This window comes from Asterias amurensis, chromosome 6 (genome assembly GCF_032118995.1).
Source record: "Asterias amurensis chromosome 6, ASM3211899v1".
Lineage (NCBI taxonomy): Eukaryota > Metazoa > Echinodermata > Asteroidea > Forcipulatida > Asteriidae > Asterias > Asterias amurensis.
Window position 1 is genome coordinate 22154866 of NC_092653.1, and position 20188 is coordinate 22175053.

General features: G+C 37.0%; 2 protein-coding genes across 3 annotated transcripts in view; one reads left to right on the top strand and one right to left on the bottom strand.

The window, feature by feature from the left end:
* Nucleotides 1-20188, top strand: part of LOC139937966 (nitric oxide synthase-like protein) — a 145347-nt gene that overhangs the window by 77653 nt on the left and 47506 nt on the right. For both annotated transcript variants that reach the window (XM_071933279.1, XM_071933280.1), the window contains exon 3: nucleotides 11642-11910. The gene's annotated coding sequence lies outside the window, so the exon portion shown is untranslated. The remainder of the gene's footprint in view (nucleotides 1-11641; nucleotides 11911-20188) is intronic.
* On the bottom strand, nucleotides 9007-9375 carry LOC139938720 (uncharacterized). The gene has a single exon (XM_071934337.1). It carries the CDS (start codon nucleotides 9373-9375, stop codon nucleotides 9007-9009), a length of 369 nt encoding a protein of 122 aa, XP_071790438.1.

Consider the following 20188-nt stretch of genomic DNA (forward strand, 5'->3'; position numbering starts at 1 on the left):
CTTCGTCCCTAGATTTTAACTGGGGTGCACTAAAAGTTCACATGCTAAAATTTTCACCTTAGTTTGTATTTGTGAATTATTCATGTTTGGAGCATTATTAACAGTTAAATGGTGAGCTAACATTGTTGCAATGTCAAAAGTTGCACTAATAGTTGCTAGCTCATAAATGACAATAAAAAACGTCCACACCGGCTGTTGGAACCTTAATAATGCTCCAAACATGAATAATTCAAACTAAGGTGAAAATTTTAATAATATTATCTTCGCAAGCATATCAATCTGAAAAGTACAAATCAGTACTTGCAGTAAGTGGAATAATTATGCCAAACAGCAGTGCAAGATGAAATTTGAATTAACTCCAGTTTGTAGAACGGAGACCTTATTATAATTTTCGTTCATTTTTTTCATCATGACATCATTAGATGTTAGGTCACGCGAATTCAATGCTTATAGGTAACCAAAGATTATCTCCTGCACCATGTGTCATCGAGTCGTAATGTTTGCTCTTTCTTGCAGCTCTTTTGTCGGACACTTTCCCTGCATGTGCAAAAGTTGCTGTTTCAGTAAAAACAAATTCCTACGATATGGGCCAGGAGCTAAGCTATTTCTTTATCCCTTACGTTTTGCCGACATCTTGTTCAAAGATAATTTCGACAAGCGTAATTACACCGACCGAATTCAAAACTTAAAGAGTCTCGAAACGGTCTGAATTGTGCACCACTGCATGCTATTTCCTCACTTAAAACGCATGAAAACGGCTTTGAATGTACCCATCATTTCTCATACATACAGCTTTTGGAATCGGCTCGAAAATGCGCCCACCGTTTTTCCATACTTTTCCATACTGGAAGCGTTTGGGAAAAGCACGCACTATAGCTTATCCATGCTTACTAACAATGCCTCGAACATTTCTGGAAACAGTTTTCTGATATGCATTCACTTTGTTATTCAGTGTTGAAAATCGCTGGAAATGTGCGCCGGTGTCGCATGCAATTATGTCCTCTATAATGCAATATATCCGGAGAATAATGTCCGCCGGACGGTTTTGCATTATGCAATCGTGTCCGCCCGGACACATTTGCATATGCAGTTGTGTCTGCCTCCTTGCAAAACCGTCCTTGCAGTAAATTAAACGCCCTTGGTCGACGGAACATGTTCGCCATTTTTTTTTTTACAAGCTAAGTGCATCTCATGAATGACAAGGGAAATGTTCGGCCGTTTGGTATTCGCTGCAATCATAAAATACGTGATTATGCTGCATATTATTCGTTTGTAGGTTCAGTGCATGCACGCTCGCTTACGCGCGCACATTAGTCATGTACATGTCAACCGGACGGTTTTTGCATAGCCCCGGACACGATTGCATATGCAAAAGTGTCCTGAGCGGACAGTATTGCATGGCGGACACAATTGCATCTGACACCGGCCGCTTCATATAATGTTTGAGCAGCACTTAAAACAAGAAATCAAATAAGTTTTTTTGCGCTGATGACATGTCCCCTATACAGCTTGTCAATATTACAATGGTCGCTTAGAAACGCAACATGTTTTTTGTTCTTTATTCGCCTTTTGTCGAAAGAACCATAAGCCCGAAGATACCTTTGTAGAAAAGGAGTAAATAAATATGAGTTTAAACTGTGGTGCGCAACCCTGGTAGAGGGAAACCCCAAAACAATCACGTAGGGTCTGAACAACCAATCTACACGATGCAAGGCTTCGTCCCTAGATTTTAACTGGAGTCCACATCAGTAAAGGTCACATGGTAAAATGTGCACTTTAGTTTGTACTGGTGAATTATTCATGTTTGGAGCATAGTTAAGTAATCAAGGGTTCCAACAGCCGGTGTGGATGTTTTGTTGTTGTCATTTAGGAGCTAGCAACTATTAGTTAAAATGTTTTGCAAAGGCTTTTAGTTTGAAATGTACACTTTTTGATGCTTTTACACATCGAGAAAACGTTTTAATTTTAATTTCTTTACAATTTAACGATATAGTAACAATACTCTTTTCATTATTTTTTATTTTTTTCTTCTCCTTTAAATAGCTTCGTTTTTAGTCTGTTTTCAAAGTGTTTTCAACCAACTTTTCTTTCCGTTTAGTTAGTCTCTTCTTCAGTCGTCATTATGCATAAGGTCCTCAACCACAAAAGCTATTTTGACAATCTATACATCATATGAAAGGGCTTTACGTACGTAGTCTGTTTTCAAGGCGTTTTCAACAAACATTTCCCTTCCGGTTAGTTAGTCTCTGCTCCAGTCGTCATTATGCATAAGTTCCTATGCCCTCAACCACAAAAGCTATTTTGACAATCTACATCATATGAAAGGGCCTTACGTACTTCACAAAAATGGGTATGTTGGTGACCTTCTCTTGACCTTTTGACCTTTTTAAACCGGATGTGCCTGTTAAATGCTTTGAAAAGGCACTATTTAAAAGCTTTTAGGTTGAAATGTACACTTTTTGATGCTTTACCATAAAATTATTTTAAATCGAGAAAACTGTTGGTTTTGATTACTTTGCAATTTGACAAGCTATCAACAACACTTTTTTCATTGATTCAACTACTGACCCAACAATAGCCGAACACCTAGTGTTTGTTTCTACAAACACTACATCTAGTTTCTTTTCCCCTCTTTCCTTTTTTTGTTCGCGCCCGGATTCATTACGTCATATGAATTTAATTCGACACTTTGTTTTCGAGTGCCGAATACTCTAAACCTTCCCCTGATAAGCAAACAAAATACTATTGCAACTGAACCTGACTGGGTTCGGGGTGTTTTGATTTTGTTTTTGCTTTTAATGTGTCTTCTTTCTTCTTTTTCCCCTTTTTGGTTCTTTCGTTCGCGCCTCTGGATTCATTACGTCAAATGAATTAAATTCGACACTCTGTTTTCGAGTGCCGTAAACTCTATTTTCGAGTGCCGCATGACTCTAACCTTACCCTTAAAATGCCTTAAATACTCTGTGTCCATTATCCCCTAAAGATGATCCTTTGACTCTGAAGTTCATCTCTGTGCAAAGATTACGTCTTGATTTGCGTGGGAAGACGTCTAAACCCTCCTAGCCACTGGCCATGCCATTAGGTTCACCCATTGACTCGCCGTATGATATGACAGTCTGATGACGTCATACTGTGTTTACCCAACAATATTTACACGTGGCGATACTTTAAGGAACAAATCGCGCCTTTTAACCGTGTTATTGTACTGTTTGTTGTGGATTTAATACCATTGATTTGTAAAAACTGGTATTTTGTGGAAATTTTAAGAGGTGTTGTTTGTTTCACATCTAAAAGGTGTGACGTTAACAGCGGTTCCCAGTCGACTCTTTCGTATTCAAAAAAACTTTTGGGTATGAATTTCATTTTTCCATTTAACCCAAAGTACATGACATTTGATCTTATTTTGCCCTTGGTTTGAAATTGTGGACGCCTGGCTTAATTGCAATGCTGGAAGAAACTTTGCTCTTGAGTCAACAAGTTATAATGGCTGATATTGCAGTTTCAAACGGCAAACATTCAATAACAGTATCAGATTGAACAACTACTAATGGTCGCCCTTAATTCAAACACATCCATGACAGAAATGTTATAATCACCAATTTCAATTAGAAACCATTCAACAAGAAAATGCGATAACGTCGTCCAGAAACTTTCATAATCTGTAGGTAATCAGATGTTTATAATGAGAAAAATATTTCAATGGCCATGAATTAACATGATGATCCTTCCATATCAAAGGCACTTGATTAGTTTTTTTTTACTCGAACAAAATATCTGAGCATAACAACTTACTTGGCAATGAGCAATAGAGAGCTGTTGATGGTTAATAAACATGTTTTGAGAAACGACTCCCTCTGAAGTAACGTAGTTTTTGAGAAATATTTACTTTCTTTCTACAATATTTGAATCAGAAAAAAAGACTTCAGCAATGAAGACTTTCTCCAACATCTGAATGCACACACATGTTCTGCAACAAAGGTGTTTTTTTTTTGTCTTTGTTTTCTTGCAACTTCGATGACCAATTGAGCCAAAATGTTCACAGATTTTTGGGGATTTAGGAGACATACGCCTTTTGGCGATAGTTATGTTTTCACTTTTATGCTCTCCTGGTTACCCCACTGTTGTTTTACTTTGTTGCCTTAAATATTTTTAATGTGTGTATATTATGCTTGTAAATGTGTTTGCCCGAATAAATATTATTATTATTACTTTTATTTTTATTTTGTGCATATGTTTGGATACACTAAGTGGAAATACTTGTCTCTTAAAGTTACCAAACGTGTCCAGTGCGTTAAAGAACACTGACACTGTCTTAATCATAACCACATTCAAACTGTACCACAACTTTAATTGGTAAAACCGGTTTTATTAATCAAAATACATTCATATTATAATTAATACAGCAACGTGAAGACTTGACTGCCCTTCAAAATCTTTCATAACGATGTAATTTTTCCCTTGAAGCCTAAACTATGTATTTAACAGCGAGAAATGTTCTAATCACCGGCTTTAATTAAAATCACCCAGACCCAGCGTGAGTCCTTTCAATTATTGTAGTGTATTTTCACGCGCGAGTTGCCAAGGTAAATTGCTTATGAATGGTCCTTGAGGTTGAAGGAGCTACGTGACGGCTGTTTCATGTTTAAACTTACCTAACCACTCCCTGGGACGAACTATTACCGATGACATTGTAGACGTTAAATACACATGTTAAATATAGAAAACGTTGTATAACAAACATTTGCAGTGAGTTAAAGTAATGATCAATCAATTTGTTCAGAGATAAATTAATTGGCGTGTTTTTACGTGTTTGAGTTGTCGTTTCGTAACGATCCTCACCTGTCACTTTGTTTGGTATTTTAAGATTGTAGGGGGAAGTCTGTCAGATTTTTAAGACCTCGTCTTAAATAATCTGCAGTGCTGACTTCAGTTCAACTAAAACTCACATTTTATTAATAATAATAATAATACCAAAACTTGTATAGCGCCCTAATCATGTGTAAACATGCTCTTGGGCGCTGAACATGGAAAAATAGACAAACTAAAACATAAGCAAAATACTGAATTATGACAACGGGAGTAAACATTCTTTAAAACATTCTACAACAAACTTAATCAATAGAAATCATGAAGAATTAAAAGTGCAATAGGTCTAAAATCTCTCAAATACAAAACATCGTACTTCATGAACATTTCCCAACAGTACATTAACCAAAAAAATTAACTTAAAGGTCTGTATACGTTTGGTATTTTCTCTGAAAATCATTGGCAATAACACTTACGTGGTAAGAAGCAAAGCAGCTTTAAAGGCAGTGGACACTATTGGTAATTACTCAAAATAATTATCAGCATAAAACCTTTCTTGGTTACGAGTAATTGGGAGAGGTTGATGATATAAAACATTGTGAGAAACGGCTCCCTCTGAAGTGCCATAGTTTTCGAGAAAGAAGTAATTTTCCACGAATTTGATTTCGAGACCTCAAGTTTAGAACTTGAGGTCTCGAAATCAACCATCTAAACGCACACAACTTCGTATGACAAGGGTTATTTTTCTTTCATTTATATTATCTCACAACTACGATGACCGATTGAGCTCAAATTTTCACAGGTTTGTTATTTTATGCATATGTTGAGATAAACCTACTGTGAAGGCTAGTCTTTGACAATTACCAATAGTGTTCACTGCCTTTAAATACTATACATTTTGAATTTAAATGGAAACAAAATATCACTTCTCAGTTTGTATATTCTTACAGTGAGTGTTCTTCCTCCGTGGACATAATGCTTTTGAGTGTTATGAAATTATATTAATATTAGGGCACAAAGTCTGACCACCAACCTCAAAAATCATAATTCTCTTTTGCTTGCATTGCATTTGTGTTCCCATTTTCACGCAACTCATCTCACATAATGGCTGTGTCGCCTTTATTGTCCCCATCATACATTCACAATGGTTTGTATTGTGACCAAAATCACTCTGGGTTTTTTTTTTTTTTACTAGTTGTTCGCTCTGATATGCTGGAATTCAAATGAATGTAAGATATTTCTATCAATGAGCAGAACAACAGAAACATTTCCCTGGCTTTATCAAATGGAATGGAATTAAATTCAATTTACATTTCTTAACTAAAAAGCTTTTAGCTTCTTATCTCAAACATCCTTTCTATATCTAGATTTAGCCACGCCCTCTATCGTCTCTTGTGCAATCAAATCCCTAAAGCGTGATAATCATATTGCGTTAAAAATTGATTGGATTTTTCTTTACATAATCGTGTATTGACCAGTTGGGCTATTTATTTTTTAATTAATCTCGACAGACGTAAATGGCGTTATGGCCACTTGGAATTAAGGTTATGTTTCATGGGCCAAATAATTCTTGGGTTTTGAAACAAGGAAGATAATGGTAGCTATTAATGGTTTCATGGTTTTGAAAAGGGCCTGTATAATTAATGCCATTGCGGATGTTGTATTTTGATGCCAAAAGTGAAGGGTTTTGTTTCAAGCGCATTTCTATCCATTAAGAACAAATTAGGTGTCCGACATTTTACGTACTTATAGTATGGACATTCGCCCCAGTGGACCGTTTAGTACAATTTAAATTGTGACGTCATGCGTATTGTCCGGATTACAGCAACATCCTTTAAAAGGTCCTTAAGTCAAACCGGATACTGTGATTTTGTATTGAAACGGTCTTCAACTGACTTAAGAGTCAATTGCCAGACTAGTCAGTGTTTGGTACACAGACGTAATATAAATGTAAAGAATTCTCCGTTACATTTTCGCATGGATGAATAGCGATTCTGGTTCAGGTTTTTACTGGCACGACACAAGAGTCGGTAGCCAGACTATTTATTGCTAATGCCCGGACGTAATGTACAATTCTGAAGATCTCACCGTTATATTTCCACATGGAAAATTGGAAACAATTCCGGTTCGGGATTTCGCTGGCGTCAGCGCTACGTGTCAATTCCGTCGTATCCTAGACCAAGTAGTGGACAAGATGGAGCCACAAAGACAATTTTGACGGGATAAAGTTGCCTGCAAGGATTAAGGATTCTTTTTGTCATTTTAGTTTGACACATTTTTACTGGATTAGGTAGGATTCTGAATGATTTGTTTTCGTTTCAAAGCGCGGTGAATTCTACAGCATGTTTACGCAGTAATTTGAGTAACATTAAAAAGGATTTAAATTGACAATTTACATTTTATTTTTGAATTTATTAACTTGCGTTTTCTTGCTTTGGATTGAGGTATTTCTTGAAAGTCATCATTAATTTTCGTTGTAACTTTCTACCGATTATAATAAAAATGGATTTATAGAGCGCCGTATGCAAGCCTCAAATCGTTTTACAGTATAACACCTAGTAAAAGGAGAGAAGAGTGCACACATTTTATTAAATAATTTAAGTGAGTTTGGTCAATTTAATGCAACAAGCACAATTTATGGGCTTTTTCCTTTATCAAATGGATAGATAATGTAATCACATTTGCAGTTCAGAATACAACAAATTATTCAAATAATAATTCCACTTATGTATGTCGGACAAACTATTAATTTTAAACACTAATTAATATAAAAACGAAACCATAAAACATAACCTTTTGTTTTGCAAAGTCACATGTGTCGAACATCGACACTAACTTACTTCGACCAAAAGTGGTATTCGTTATCCCCGATGCAAATTTAACATAGGTCCCTTAAAGACACTGGACACTATTGGTAATTGTCAAACCAGTCTTCTCACTTGGTGCATCCCAACATATGCATAAAATAACAAACCTGTGAAAATTTGAGCTCAATTGGTCGTCGAAGTTGCGAGATAATAATGAAAGAAAAAACACCCTTGTCACACGAAGTTGTGTGCTTTCAGCTGCATGATTTCGAGACCTCAAATTCTCAGACTGAGGTCTCGAAATCAAATTTGTGGAAAATTGCTTCTTTCTCGAAAACTCCGTCACTTCAGAGGCAGCCGTTTCTCACTATGTTTTATACCATCAACCTCTTCCCATTACTCGTTACCAAGTAAGGTTTTATACTAATAATTATTTTGAGTAATTACCAATAATGTCCACTGCATTTAATGAGGACCATAAACTAATGTTAATGAGGACCAACTGGTAGTGAATGTCTTTGAAACTAAACAAAAATAGTCAATTAAACCAAGACTTATACACATTTATATTGCCTTTAGGTGTGACTAAGAATCCGTCGTTGTAAACAGAATTCCCAGTACACCATAATTATTAAGTTTTGCAACAACTGAGAGAACACAATTTGACACGCGCACTACGCGATGAGTCCATCATTATTCTCTCGTTTTTCAAGACTGATTGTTGCGTTGCTGCTTTTCAATGATTGTGGTTAAAAGCAATTATTGTTTCTCGCTTTGGGGTCTCGTCTTCAGGAAAAACAAATCATTCAATATCAGCGGTGTGCAAATTGAAAAACACTGGAAAACCAAGAGCCCGCCAGAACCGAACAAAAAAAACGCTCTATTCGCAATCATTATCAAATTTCAGCAATTACTTAACGTGCTTGGCTTAAAGCTATAAAACGAAGGGTCAGAATATCGCACAAGACTGCATCTTCGAAAGAAAAAAAAATCTAAACAAATTGAGTTGATAAGCGAATTCTGACAGTGAATCAGGCACATAGTGCACTTGACTATTACATTAGCTGAGTTATACAACTGAGCTATGTTATTGTATATAACTGTCTGTTATCCCAGACAATCAGTGTATAACTTAAACTTCCTTATTGTCAGTATTGTTTAAAGCTTTGCATGGTGTGGAGAAATAAGAAGAAACTATAAATAAATAGTAAACTTGCGGGTACAACCATGAGTAAATCTCTTAGGTTGAGTGTTGGCTCCTGAAGACGAGCAGAGTATACTGTTCGAAACGTCGAGACCCAACCGGCTCTTTTCAGAGCCAATACTCAAGAGATTTACACATGGTTGTACCCGCAAGTTTACTACTTATTTATCATCATCATCATCATCATCATCATAGCCGTTCTCCCGAGGTAGATCCCGGAGATGGCTTCCCAACTAAGAGTCTCCATAGGTCTCTGTTCCTTGCTAGGTGTCCTGTTGCTGCCACAGATGGTATGTCAGCCTCTTCACAGAAGTGCTTGATATCTTCAAGCCATCGTTTCCCTGGTCTTCCTCTGGGTCTGTTTCCTGCAATGTGGACCTCTATGAGTATTTTGGGGTATCGGCCATTGCCCATTCTGTTCACATGCCCGAAATACTTGAGTTTAGTTTTCCTAATTGAAGTTGGAAGATCTTTATAGTAGTGAAGCAGTACACGTACTCTTGTGTTGCGAAGTCTGTCCCTTCTGGTGACCCCCAGTATTTTCCTCAAGCAGGCCATCTCGAAAACCCTTAATCTCTGCTCATCTGCTTTCTTTATTTATAGTTTCTTCTTATTCCTTATTGTCTTCTTCTCCATTGGATTCTTGGCTGGTATTAATGTTAGTTTTTACCCTTACCTTACGCTGATGTGCGTTAGCACTGTATACTCAGTGTGAGGGTAACACAAAATTAATATTCTTTATCCCCGATGCAAATTTAGCACCTATTTCACAGAGGTAAAGTTTGCTTTTCTTAGAGTCCATGGCTTCAAAACCAGAATAAATTAAATGAAATGTGTGAATGAATGAATCAGTGTAGAAAAAAAAGGCTGCGCCAAAAAATAATCAGTAATAATAAAACGATGATATGTAGATAGAGAACGGTACTTCCGTTACGTTGACGGGGTAAACCAAGTATGCTTCCTAGTAAAATCTGTATTTTGACAGTGGTCCATTTACATGAACTCGAATATCCCAAAATAATGTTTCACAGATTTCTGAACAGCGGTTTGGAATTAAAGTTTCAAATACATAAATCAAATGCTACTCTTGTGAAAAAAAATGTGCTCGTAAAAAAAAAATCACTTAACTTGCTCAAGCCCGGTTCATACTTCCTGCGAATGCAATACGAAGTTTGACGTCACGATCGGCCCCCTTTTTTCGCTGGGAATGTTTTAATAGCTCAACTTTTCCAGAGTATTGGTTGCAAATTTGCGACGTCAAAATTAGCATTCGCAGGAAGTATGAACCGGGCTTTAAAACCCGAGTGATTTGCCACTGGGTTTTGTTTACAGAACTCTGGAATATGACAGTGTTTAAAGGGAAAGTACACGTTTGGTAATTACTCAAAACAAATATTAACTTAAAAACTGACTTGGTAACGAGCATTGGAGAGCTGTTGATAGTATAAAACATTGTGGGAAACGACTCCCTCTGAAGTAACGTGGTTTTTGAGAAAGAAATAATTTCACACTAAAATATTAAAAGACTTCTAGCTAGAAGTCTTTTGCTCCTATCTGAATGCACACAAATTCGTCAAGGGTGTTTTTTCTTTCATCATTTTCTCGCAACTTCGATGACCAATTGAGCCCAAATTTTCACAGGCTTGTTATTTTATGCTTATGATGGGATACAGCAAGTGAGTAGACTGGTCTTTGACAATTACCAGTAGTGTCCAGTGCCTTTAATACACATTGGTGTCAGGCAAAACATATGTAAAGTAAACATCGCCATGGTTTATGCAACTTCAAGCCCCTATACCAATTTGCCGAAAGTTATTTGACTCGTAGGCTTGTACGTGTTGAAGAGTGATATCCCAGTGCGTGTAATAATCTGAATGAAGAGAGCAAGTTGATTTATTCCGCATTCTTTCTTTCTAGCGACATTCGAAACAAGATTTGTGTAGACGTAGGGGGCTCAACGAAACCCCCTTTTTTTACAGTTAATATGTGGTCCTTACATTTGCACTTGAGCTATCCAGAGTGTTTTACTTATTATGTTAGATTCATGTACAGTGGTTAGGAATTTTCTTTAAAGGGTCTATGTAACTTTTGTAGGACAAAAAATTTCCACAGATTTACACTAAACTTACACAGTTTGAAGATAATGATAGTAGAAGCTTCCCTGAAAATATGTCGTGCTGAGGTGCTGTAGTTTTTGGGAAATGAGTAAAACAACGTCATGAAAATAACTTTCGTCTCGTGAGACGAAAATTATTTTAATCATTTACAAACGTTTTTTTCATGACATTGTTTTACTCATTTCTCAAAAACTACAGCACCTCAGTAAGTAATATTTGAAGGGAAGCTTTCCACTATCATTATCTTCAAACCCTGTAAGTTTAATGCAAATCTATGGACATTTTGAAAAGGTACCCAAATCCTTTAATATACATAAATCGAAAGCTGCTCTCATAAAAAAAAATTGTGCTCAGAAATCGATTAACCACATTGCCTTGCAGCGCTTGTCCAAATCTATTAAAAGGAGGGGGTGCTCTAGCAATATATTTCTTATCAATTGCCGTGAAATTTATAAACCGCGAAGCTCATATCTTGGTCTGTCGCTAGGACGTGTGACTCAAGGTTTTGCCATCTAACGGGCGACTTTTGACAGAAGCGCGAGAGAGCGCCCGAGATTCATGCCGACATACGCCCCTAGCACTGATCACAAACTCGGACTTTTTTTTTTTTAATAATCAAGGAAGCGGTTTAGTTGTTCACTTGGCAGATTTTCCCCCCTGATGTATGTTTTATTACTGTTGGCTCTTTTTTTATTGTGATTTAACAGCAGTGTTATGAGAGACAGAGTGTCGTGTGGTTTGAAGATCATTAGTTGTCGACTACCCGCGCAGGACCGTTTTGAGTCTAGACCTTACGCATCGGATTTGCGTGGTTGAGGCAGGGGCTGGGCTACGTTCAACGTCTCTTTCTGGACCCAAGTACAGTACTGAGCGAAGTGATTTTGCCCCAATGCTGTAAGTGGCGCGTTAATCGCCACTCACGACTCAAGATTCTGCCGGATTGGAAAAACTCTTCCTGGATTTCTATTAAACACAGGTAAGAGTGCATCTCTCATGCTTTTAAACTCATCTGCGTAATAACTCGATTAAACTCATTTTCACTATCGTGTGAGACAGAACTTTGGTGGTGTGTACTGTAGTGTTGAACATAGGGCGTGACCAAGCAATCTGTACTGTCCGTTTCAATGTATTGCGAATGCCCAACCGGTACTATTACTAAGTTTCATATATAGACATATGTTACTGAATGTCCAACTAGGATATAGTGATTGGGTTCATACAAAAAATGTCACTTTGAAACGAACTTTGGAATATACTTTTTGATATGTATTTAATGGTGGTTTCAAATAACTAATTCATTTTCAATTGGAAGACCTGTATAGACGGGTTTGAAATAAATACCCATCAAGTAACAATGTAATTCAACCGAATCAACATCGCTGCGGGCTCTTTCTTATTTTAACGCCTTTATATTTTCTCTGGCCCTTTTTATCATGGTTTTCTGCGCCCTTTAGCAGAAAAAAAGACTTCCGTGCATTTCTATAAAAAAAACTTCTCTGGGAATCCATGTGATAATAGGGCTATGTCAAAGAAATACACCCACGCAAGAAATGCATCCTAGTTGTATCAGTTAAGACGCGGTATTGCTGGTGTTAAATATTGTTCTGGGTTTTTTTTTCTTTATTTTTTTTTCTACTCTTTTGGTTCTCCGTTTTTCCCCGTCTTTCCTTTGAAAAGCATCAAGCGACCCATTCATTGGGAAAATCGACGGATGGTTCTTATGAACACAATGATATCATCCAAAAGGCTTTTTAAAAAGCGGTTTTGGTTTCTTCATCAGATGCGGCTGGTAGATTTTTTTTCTTCTTCTCATTTTTTCCCCTTTTTATAAAAGATCTTTTTAAAGGTCGACATATTTTGTTCCAAAGAGTAGGACATCAAAATCGGAGTAAAATCAAGGACTTCTGGTACTATTGAAAACAAATTAAGTAATGTTTAAAACGGTTCTTTATAGTCGAATGATGCGAAAAACCTTAATGGATTTGGTGAGAATGTTCTATCAACGCGCCGCGCTAAAGAGGAAAAAATCTGAAGTCAATTCTATTTAGGGACAGGTCTAATAACGTAGAACAATGTCTTCTTGAACAATGTAGTCTGGCGATGCATCGCTCAACGGCTGTTTATTGATGAGTGAGAGTCTTTAAAAGGTGTAAATTTCGTATGACTTCCAAACCGACACTGACGTTCAAATGTTGGAGTGTCGTGGTCGAGCGGATGAGAGTGGCACCGGACTCAAGCTCTGTTTCTGGTCGCCAGAGTGTGGGTTCGCATTCCGTTGTGGCACTTTTTTCGTCCAATCTGCACTCCACCGTCAATCGAGCACCCTTGGCTTAACGTCCTCACTTAAGGATCCTGCCGAGTTATCACCGTAAACGTAAACGTAAACTTTTGTCCTTAAGCACGTTACTTTAACATTATTGCTTTGTCCTTTTCGGATGGGACGTAAGGCTGTTGGTCCCGTGTGTTGTGTAACGCAATACTTAAAAAACAGCGAAAAGGGAAGGGTTTGCCTGGTGTTCCTGATCTGAGTGGCTGCATATTGCGCCATACAATAAATCTTGTATAAGCTATAACATTGTGATATGTAAAAGGAGTAGATCTCATAATACCACATACCTTGCAGGAAATATACTGAATGTTAAAAGCGCCTTAAGCGTCACTGGGTGACGAATATGAGCACTTATAATGAGAAACCACTATTATAATTATTTAAAATCAACCACCCAAGGAAATTTATGTTTGTCCATTGTGGGGTTTTCTCTTAAAGCCATTCGACACTTTCGGTAAACAGTGTTGTCCAAAAGCCCACACTTCGTGTATCACAACTTATATATAAAATAACAAACCTGTGAAAATTTAGGCTCAATCGGTCATCGGAGTCGGGAAAAAATAACGGGAAAACCCACCCTTGTTTCCGCATATTTCGCCGTGTCATGACATGTGTTTACTATAAATCCGTAATTCTCGTTGTCGAAAATTGATAATTGTTGTAATGTTTTCTCAAAAAGTAAAGCATTTCATGGATTAATATTTAAAGAGAAGTCTTTTACCTTTACCTTCTGTAAACCCTGTAAGTTATTTGTAAATTTGTGAATTTTTTTTTCCTGTTCCGAAAGTGTATAATGTCTTTAAGTTAATTTCTTTTGTCAAAAATATATTCATGCATCAGTCAAAAAGAAAGGCTATTTGGATGAATATTGGTTCATGTTAGTGTTTAATTTGTGGTCAATGCTCTTAATACTTGTAGTTGTTTACGTCAATTTTTGCCTACCTTTTAATAATTTAGTTTTTGCTGGAAATTAAAACATGAATGTTCCTCGGTTCGCCCTGTGGGTATGCAGGCTTACAGAAAAATGTTCTAAAAATGCTGTTGGGGCATTTCTATTTGTGCTGTGTCTGACGAAATTAAGCAATAATGTGTAACATCATTAATTTGTTGTTTATTACGTGTAGAGTTTCAAAGCATGCACGTTCTACCATAGTGGCCAATATATTTATGCCCTGAAGCAGGCCACAGTACATGGCTTTCTACAAATGAATTGCCTACATATTCAATAAGAGATACTTCATGTCATTGCATCTGTTCTGATTAAATAAAGCCATGGACATTCATACTTCCGTTTCAACCGGTTGGCTGTAAGCCTGAAAATGTAAACCTGAGCATTGTTTACCCAAAACGGGTTGCTTAACGCGAAAACAGGATACATCGAAATTGAAGTCAAAGTTTCCCGGTGTCGAATCTCATGGGTCTAGTTGAGTTTGTTAGCCCGAACAAACAGATTTGATTGTGACATTCATACTTCGACACTGCCGCCGGATACGGCCATCGAAATGGGCAAATCCCCCGAGAAATTACGTGAATTGTAAATTAATCTCGTTGGAGCCTGTTGCCTCGGAGCCGGTTTTTAGGGTGAAATGCGCTACAGGGTTTTCCACAAAAAAAATGAAAGAAAAAAAATGTCGTATACTTGGGATTCAACAGTAACCTTGGCGCTTGGCTAAACTCAAAAGCTTAACCCATGCTGTCTTTTTAAGATGCGCTAAATGGTTAACAAAAGTAACACACTGTTAGTAAACCTGTGATTCATTGCTGACCTTGGAGCTTCGCTAAACTCCCAATTTAGAAAGATAAACCCAGCTTGTCTTTTTGAAAAAAATTAAATACACGGATTATTTTTCATATTTAAGATTTGCCCCACGCTCACGAGGACTTGTCTGCGAAAGAATCAAGTTCACAAATGAATAATTTGTTGAGAGATTATTTAGTGGAGTGTATCTTACAGAAGGGCTTTATTCACGGTTGCTTAGATGTTGGATCTAATGCCGCGTGGCAGAACTAGGACAGGGCTTAAACAGTCGTGGTTGCCGTGGACTTAAAAAGGAAACCTCGGGTGGAGAAATTCCTAGTAAATCATGAATGTGGTGTAAAGGAGATTATAAATTTACTCAGGTGTTCCTTCTTAGACTTCTTACCATTTATTATGTAAAATTCTGCTGTCATTGTAAAAGATGAAGGGAAAAAAAGAAGAAAGAAAAAAAAAATCATTTACGGTCAAGTGAATCCATGGAAATTAGTAGAGGAAAAATATAACAGTAACAAACTATAGAAATATACTGAAAGCTATTGTAAACTAGAGATAGCTCAGTTGGTAGAACGCCGACACGTTTAATAATAACCCGGAGGTCGTTGGTTCAAATCCCGCTTTTCCTAGTCAATTGTATTTGTTTAACACCAAATCATTTCAAATTTACCCAGTCAGCTTCCCTTGTGGTTTATGAACCTTATGCATTGACGTCATCAAGCCGCCATTTTGGAAACACTCGAAACGCACAGATGTATACGCGCGGCACGCAAAATTGACCAATGGACATCTTTTGACCCCATGGGCGAGGGCGCCCTGCTTCAACGACGTCATGTGCGGAGGTCTATTATTTGACAAACATAAACATGTTTTGTTCCCAGTCAACATTTAATAAAATGATACCACTGCAGTCGTCATTGGATAATGTTTTCGTCAACATGAACGTTGTGCCTGAGGGCCCAACATGCTCTGCGGCTCCTGGGATGTCATAAGTAACAGAGTCAACATTGTGTTTCACTTGTTTTTCAATCGTGGCAATTACGGAATCGTTTTTAATTTCTGTTTGTTTCATTTGACTTCCAGCTCTTCATTAGTCCCTGTAATTTGTTGACACTTTAGTAAAGTGACTGAGATTAATCTCGTATTCGGAACTGTCTTCTTCTTCTTCTTCTTTGCCCTCCACTATATGATGGCTTGTGGGGGAGAACAAAAACATATTATGAAATTGAAAACCAAATGCTTTAATGTTGAACTGAAGAAAAATCGATCCAGGGTTTCACTTTTCCACACAGAAAAACTAGAAAACGGCATTTTTCCTAGTAGCGGGTATTGTTGGTGAAGAGCTTTTCATTTGGCATCCGACAATAGAGATGCACGTGGTTAAGACTTGCATTTTAAATGCTTGTATTGGTTCGAGAGATACATACAATCTAGAGCCCCGTGAAAGTAGGTCACAGTAACGCCTTTAATGTTTAATGGCAGATAGATAGGTGATGAGGTCGTATTTTTGATGATCAAGATTTTAATTTGACCTACTTTTAGAGTGAGAAAGATATTTGGCTATATGGCCATCGCAGATTTGTCTATTAACATACATATTATCCCTCTGGTCGATAGTCCAAACCAGTCAGAGCCTTCACCTTGGGGTGGAAATCCAGCCTTGTGAGTTTGGCGATACCTTGTTAAAGCCATTATACCATTTCTGAACAGAACAAAAATTAGGTCACAGATTTACAAATAACTTACAGGGTTTACAGAAGGTAATGGTGAAAGACTTCCATTGAAATATTATTCCACGAAATGCTTTACTTTTTGAGAAAACATTAAAACAATTACCAATTCTCGATATCGAGCATAACGGATTTATTTTAAACACATTTTATGACACGGCGAAACGTGCGGAAACAAGGGTGGGTTTCCCCGTTATTTTCTCCCAACTCCGATGACCGATTGAGCCTTAATTTTCACAGGTTTGTTATTTTACATATAAGTTGTAATACAGGAAGTGTGGGCCTTCGGACAATACTGTTCACCGATGTTGTGCGATTGCTTTAATGAAATATAGTTTTGAAATACCATGACTGTGCCAAAATCTATTATATTTTCAAAGCCATAATTCCCCCAAATGTTTCCCCTACCCGTCCAACACTACGGATAATACATCATATGTATTTCCTAGTACGCCTGAATATTGTTTTATTCACAGTCAGAACCCTGGAGTTATAATACACAGCAAGTAAATATAGGATAACTTTCACCTCAAGCATGTGAAAACGTTTCGTGTAGAATCATCAAATTAAATGAAGTTCAGTTTAATCAAATGTTCGTATCGGTCCAATGCGTTCGGTCAGTACACTTAATAAAGACAAACCCTTTACAAGGAGTGCAATGCCTAGCTTTTTTATGCCTACATAAAATAGTAATAATGATTATTGATGTACTGAACCATAATTTATTTTGTGCATTACAGAATATGTTTTATATTGCGAAAGCCAAACTTTAAACAGACCATCCGTCCAGGGAACAGTAAATAAGCAGGACAGTTCTTTTCAGAACTGAGAAGTCTCCCGAACACCAGAACAATCTACTCCGCGGTAGTAGAATTAAGCAAGACAGTTCTCTAAGAACAAACTCTACCTGGCAAGTAGATACACACATGGTGTTACTGCAAACCAAATATATATTGAAACCTCACCATGCAATGCCTCAAGTCCTATATATTAAACAGGTACTTGAGTGATTTGTTTAACCGGAATGCAATTGAAACTTATTTATGTTCTATTATAAATGTATTTGATATTTATACAATTCTGATTTTTTTTTCTCGTAACTATCAACCAGCAATTTAGTCCCCAACCACGAATTTTAAAACAGGAAACACTTCTGCCGTTGACGGCGCGTATCAAAATACGTCAAATATATGATATGTTGGTGTGTTATTCCTCCATAGTTAAAATGCAACAAAGTGGCTACACAAAACGAAGCTTTCACGTGACGCTACACTTGTGATGACGTATCATGGCTTTTCGCTAACCTTTCTGAAAAGCCTTGGTCAAGGGTTTTTAAAATGACACGTTTTTCACACGTTTAAATTCTGTTTATCTCAAGTAACTTAATTTCCCTATAGATTAAAAACATTTTAAATTAATTTCAGCAAAGGTCACTTTCGGTCCAGCAGGTCTTTAAATCAGTTAGTTTAATCTCCAAAATTTCTTGACAAATTTGTACGTAAAAGTACAAAGTATTCAATGAAAGAAAAGTCAATTATATATTTAATTGTAACTCATTGTGCAACCTTCATCCATAATTCTACAGTACTCCCGACACGACTTAAAAACTTGCCAAATCATCATCTCAAAAACCAATCTCGAAATTCAATTTCGTCTCCTTCCCGTAAAAAAACACACACTGGCTTTAAAAAACTAACATACATGATTTATTCTAAGCGCATTTAAGACACGGAGGCGACTGAGCGTACATCTACCTCTCGTGACTGCTAGAATTATTTTTCTAATATCGCTGAGGATACGGGTGGATTCCAACCTGTGAATATATCATGTACGCAAACGTTGATTTTAACACTCTATGTAAACTTTCTCGACCCCGTGATGGCACGTGAAGGATGTCAACCGCAACACTCTCGAAGGTTATTCGAGAATCAGGGTAGGTCTACACCTACATGTTGAACATCAAACTGACTGGTAAACTACGCTGTCTTGATTTCAAATTTGAGATATTTGACTGCATGTTAAACAAGCACTGGTCATTTTAGTCTTCTGCTTTGATATATCATGGTTTTGCTTAAAGGCAGTGGACACTATTGGTAATTACTCAAAATAATTAAATGAAACCTTTCTTGGTGACGAGTAATGGGGAGAGGTTGATAGTAAAAAACATTGTAAAAAAACGGCTCCCTCTGAAGTGACGTAGTTTTCGAGAAAGAAGTAATTTTTCCACGAGTTTGATTTCGAGTTTAGAATTTGAGGTTTCGAAATCAAGCATCTTAAATAAAGCACACAACGTCATGTGACAATGGGGTTTTTTCTTTCAGTATTATCTTACAACTTCGATGACCGATTGAGCTCAAATTTTCACAGGTTTGTTATTTTATGCACATGTTAAGATACACCAAGTGAGAAGACTGGTCTTTGACAAAGGTCTATTTTATTTTCTGGGACATTTCTAACTTGGCAATGCTGTCTGCTAACCTTTTGCCTTTATAATATTATTTTGTGTTATTTTTAATACTTTGTGCAAAGTCACCGTTCTCATGTGACTTCCTTCGAAACACTTTTACCCAACACCAACATGGGTCGATAAAAAGATCAAAGACGTATATTTGGTTTGCGGTAACACCATGTGAGTATCTACTTGCCAGGTAGATTTGTTCTTAGAGAACTGTCTTGCTTTATTCTACTGCCGCAGAGTAGATAATCGGAGGTTCGGGAGACTTCTCAGTTCTGAAAAGAACTGTCCTGCTTAAGATCAAAGACATTAATACACATTTTCTGGGCAATTCTATGATTACTTTTAGAATTCTTTCAGAAAAGAAATATCAAGAAATATCTGACATTTTAAACACTTTAACCTACTCCTTAGACATCCCATAAAAAGGCACAAGGTGATATTTTAACAAAAGGGTATGCCCCGTATTCAAATGCCGTTCAGGATGACACTTTAGACACGTTTCAGTCCTCCGACCTCACATTAATGAAACATGATTCCAATGTACATATAACATTCGACAAAAGGGTGTCTGGCAACCATTTCAAAAACATGTTGAGAAAAGGTCATGGTTTCATCGACAGGTGATCTTTACAATGAAGTATTGATGCAATGGGTACAGGTGGTTGTGGGCGAGAGCATATTTTCATGTTTTTTGGCATTTTTCACACTTTGTGATTTTAAAGTGGTACTGTGACTTCTCTTTCTGCGTCTGCGTACAAATTAAACATAGAATGGATATATTACTTTAAAGGATGTAGGTACTTTTTCAAACTGTCTATAGATTTACATTAAACTTACAGGATTAGAAGATAATGATAGTCGGAAGCTTCCCTTTAAATCTTACTTACTGAGGTGCTGTAGTTTTGTGAGAAATGATTAAAACAATGTCAAGAAATACGTTTGTAAATTATTAAAATAATATTCGTCTCATGAGACGAAAATTAT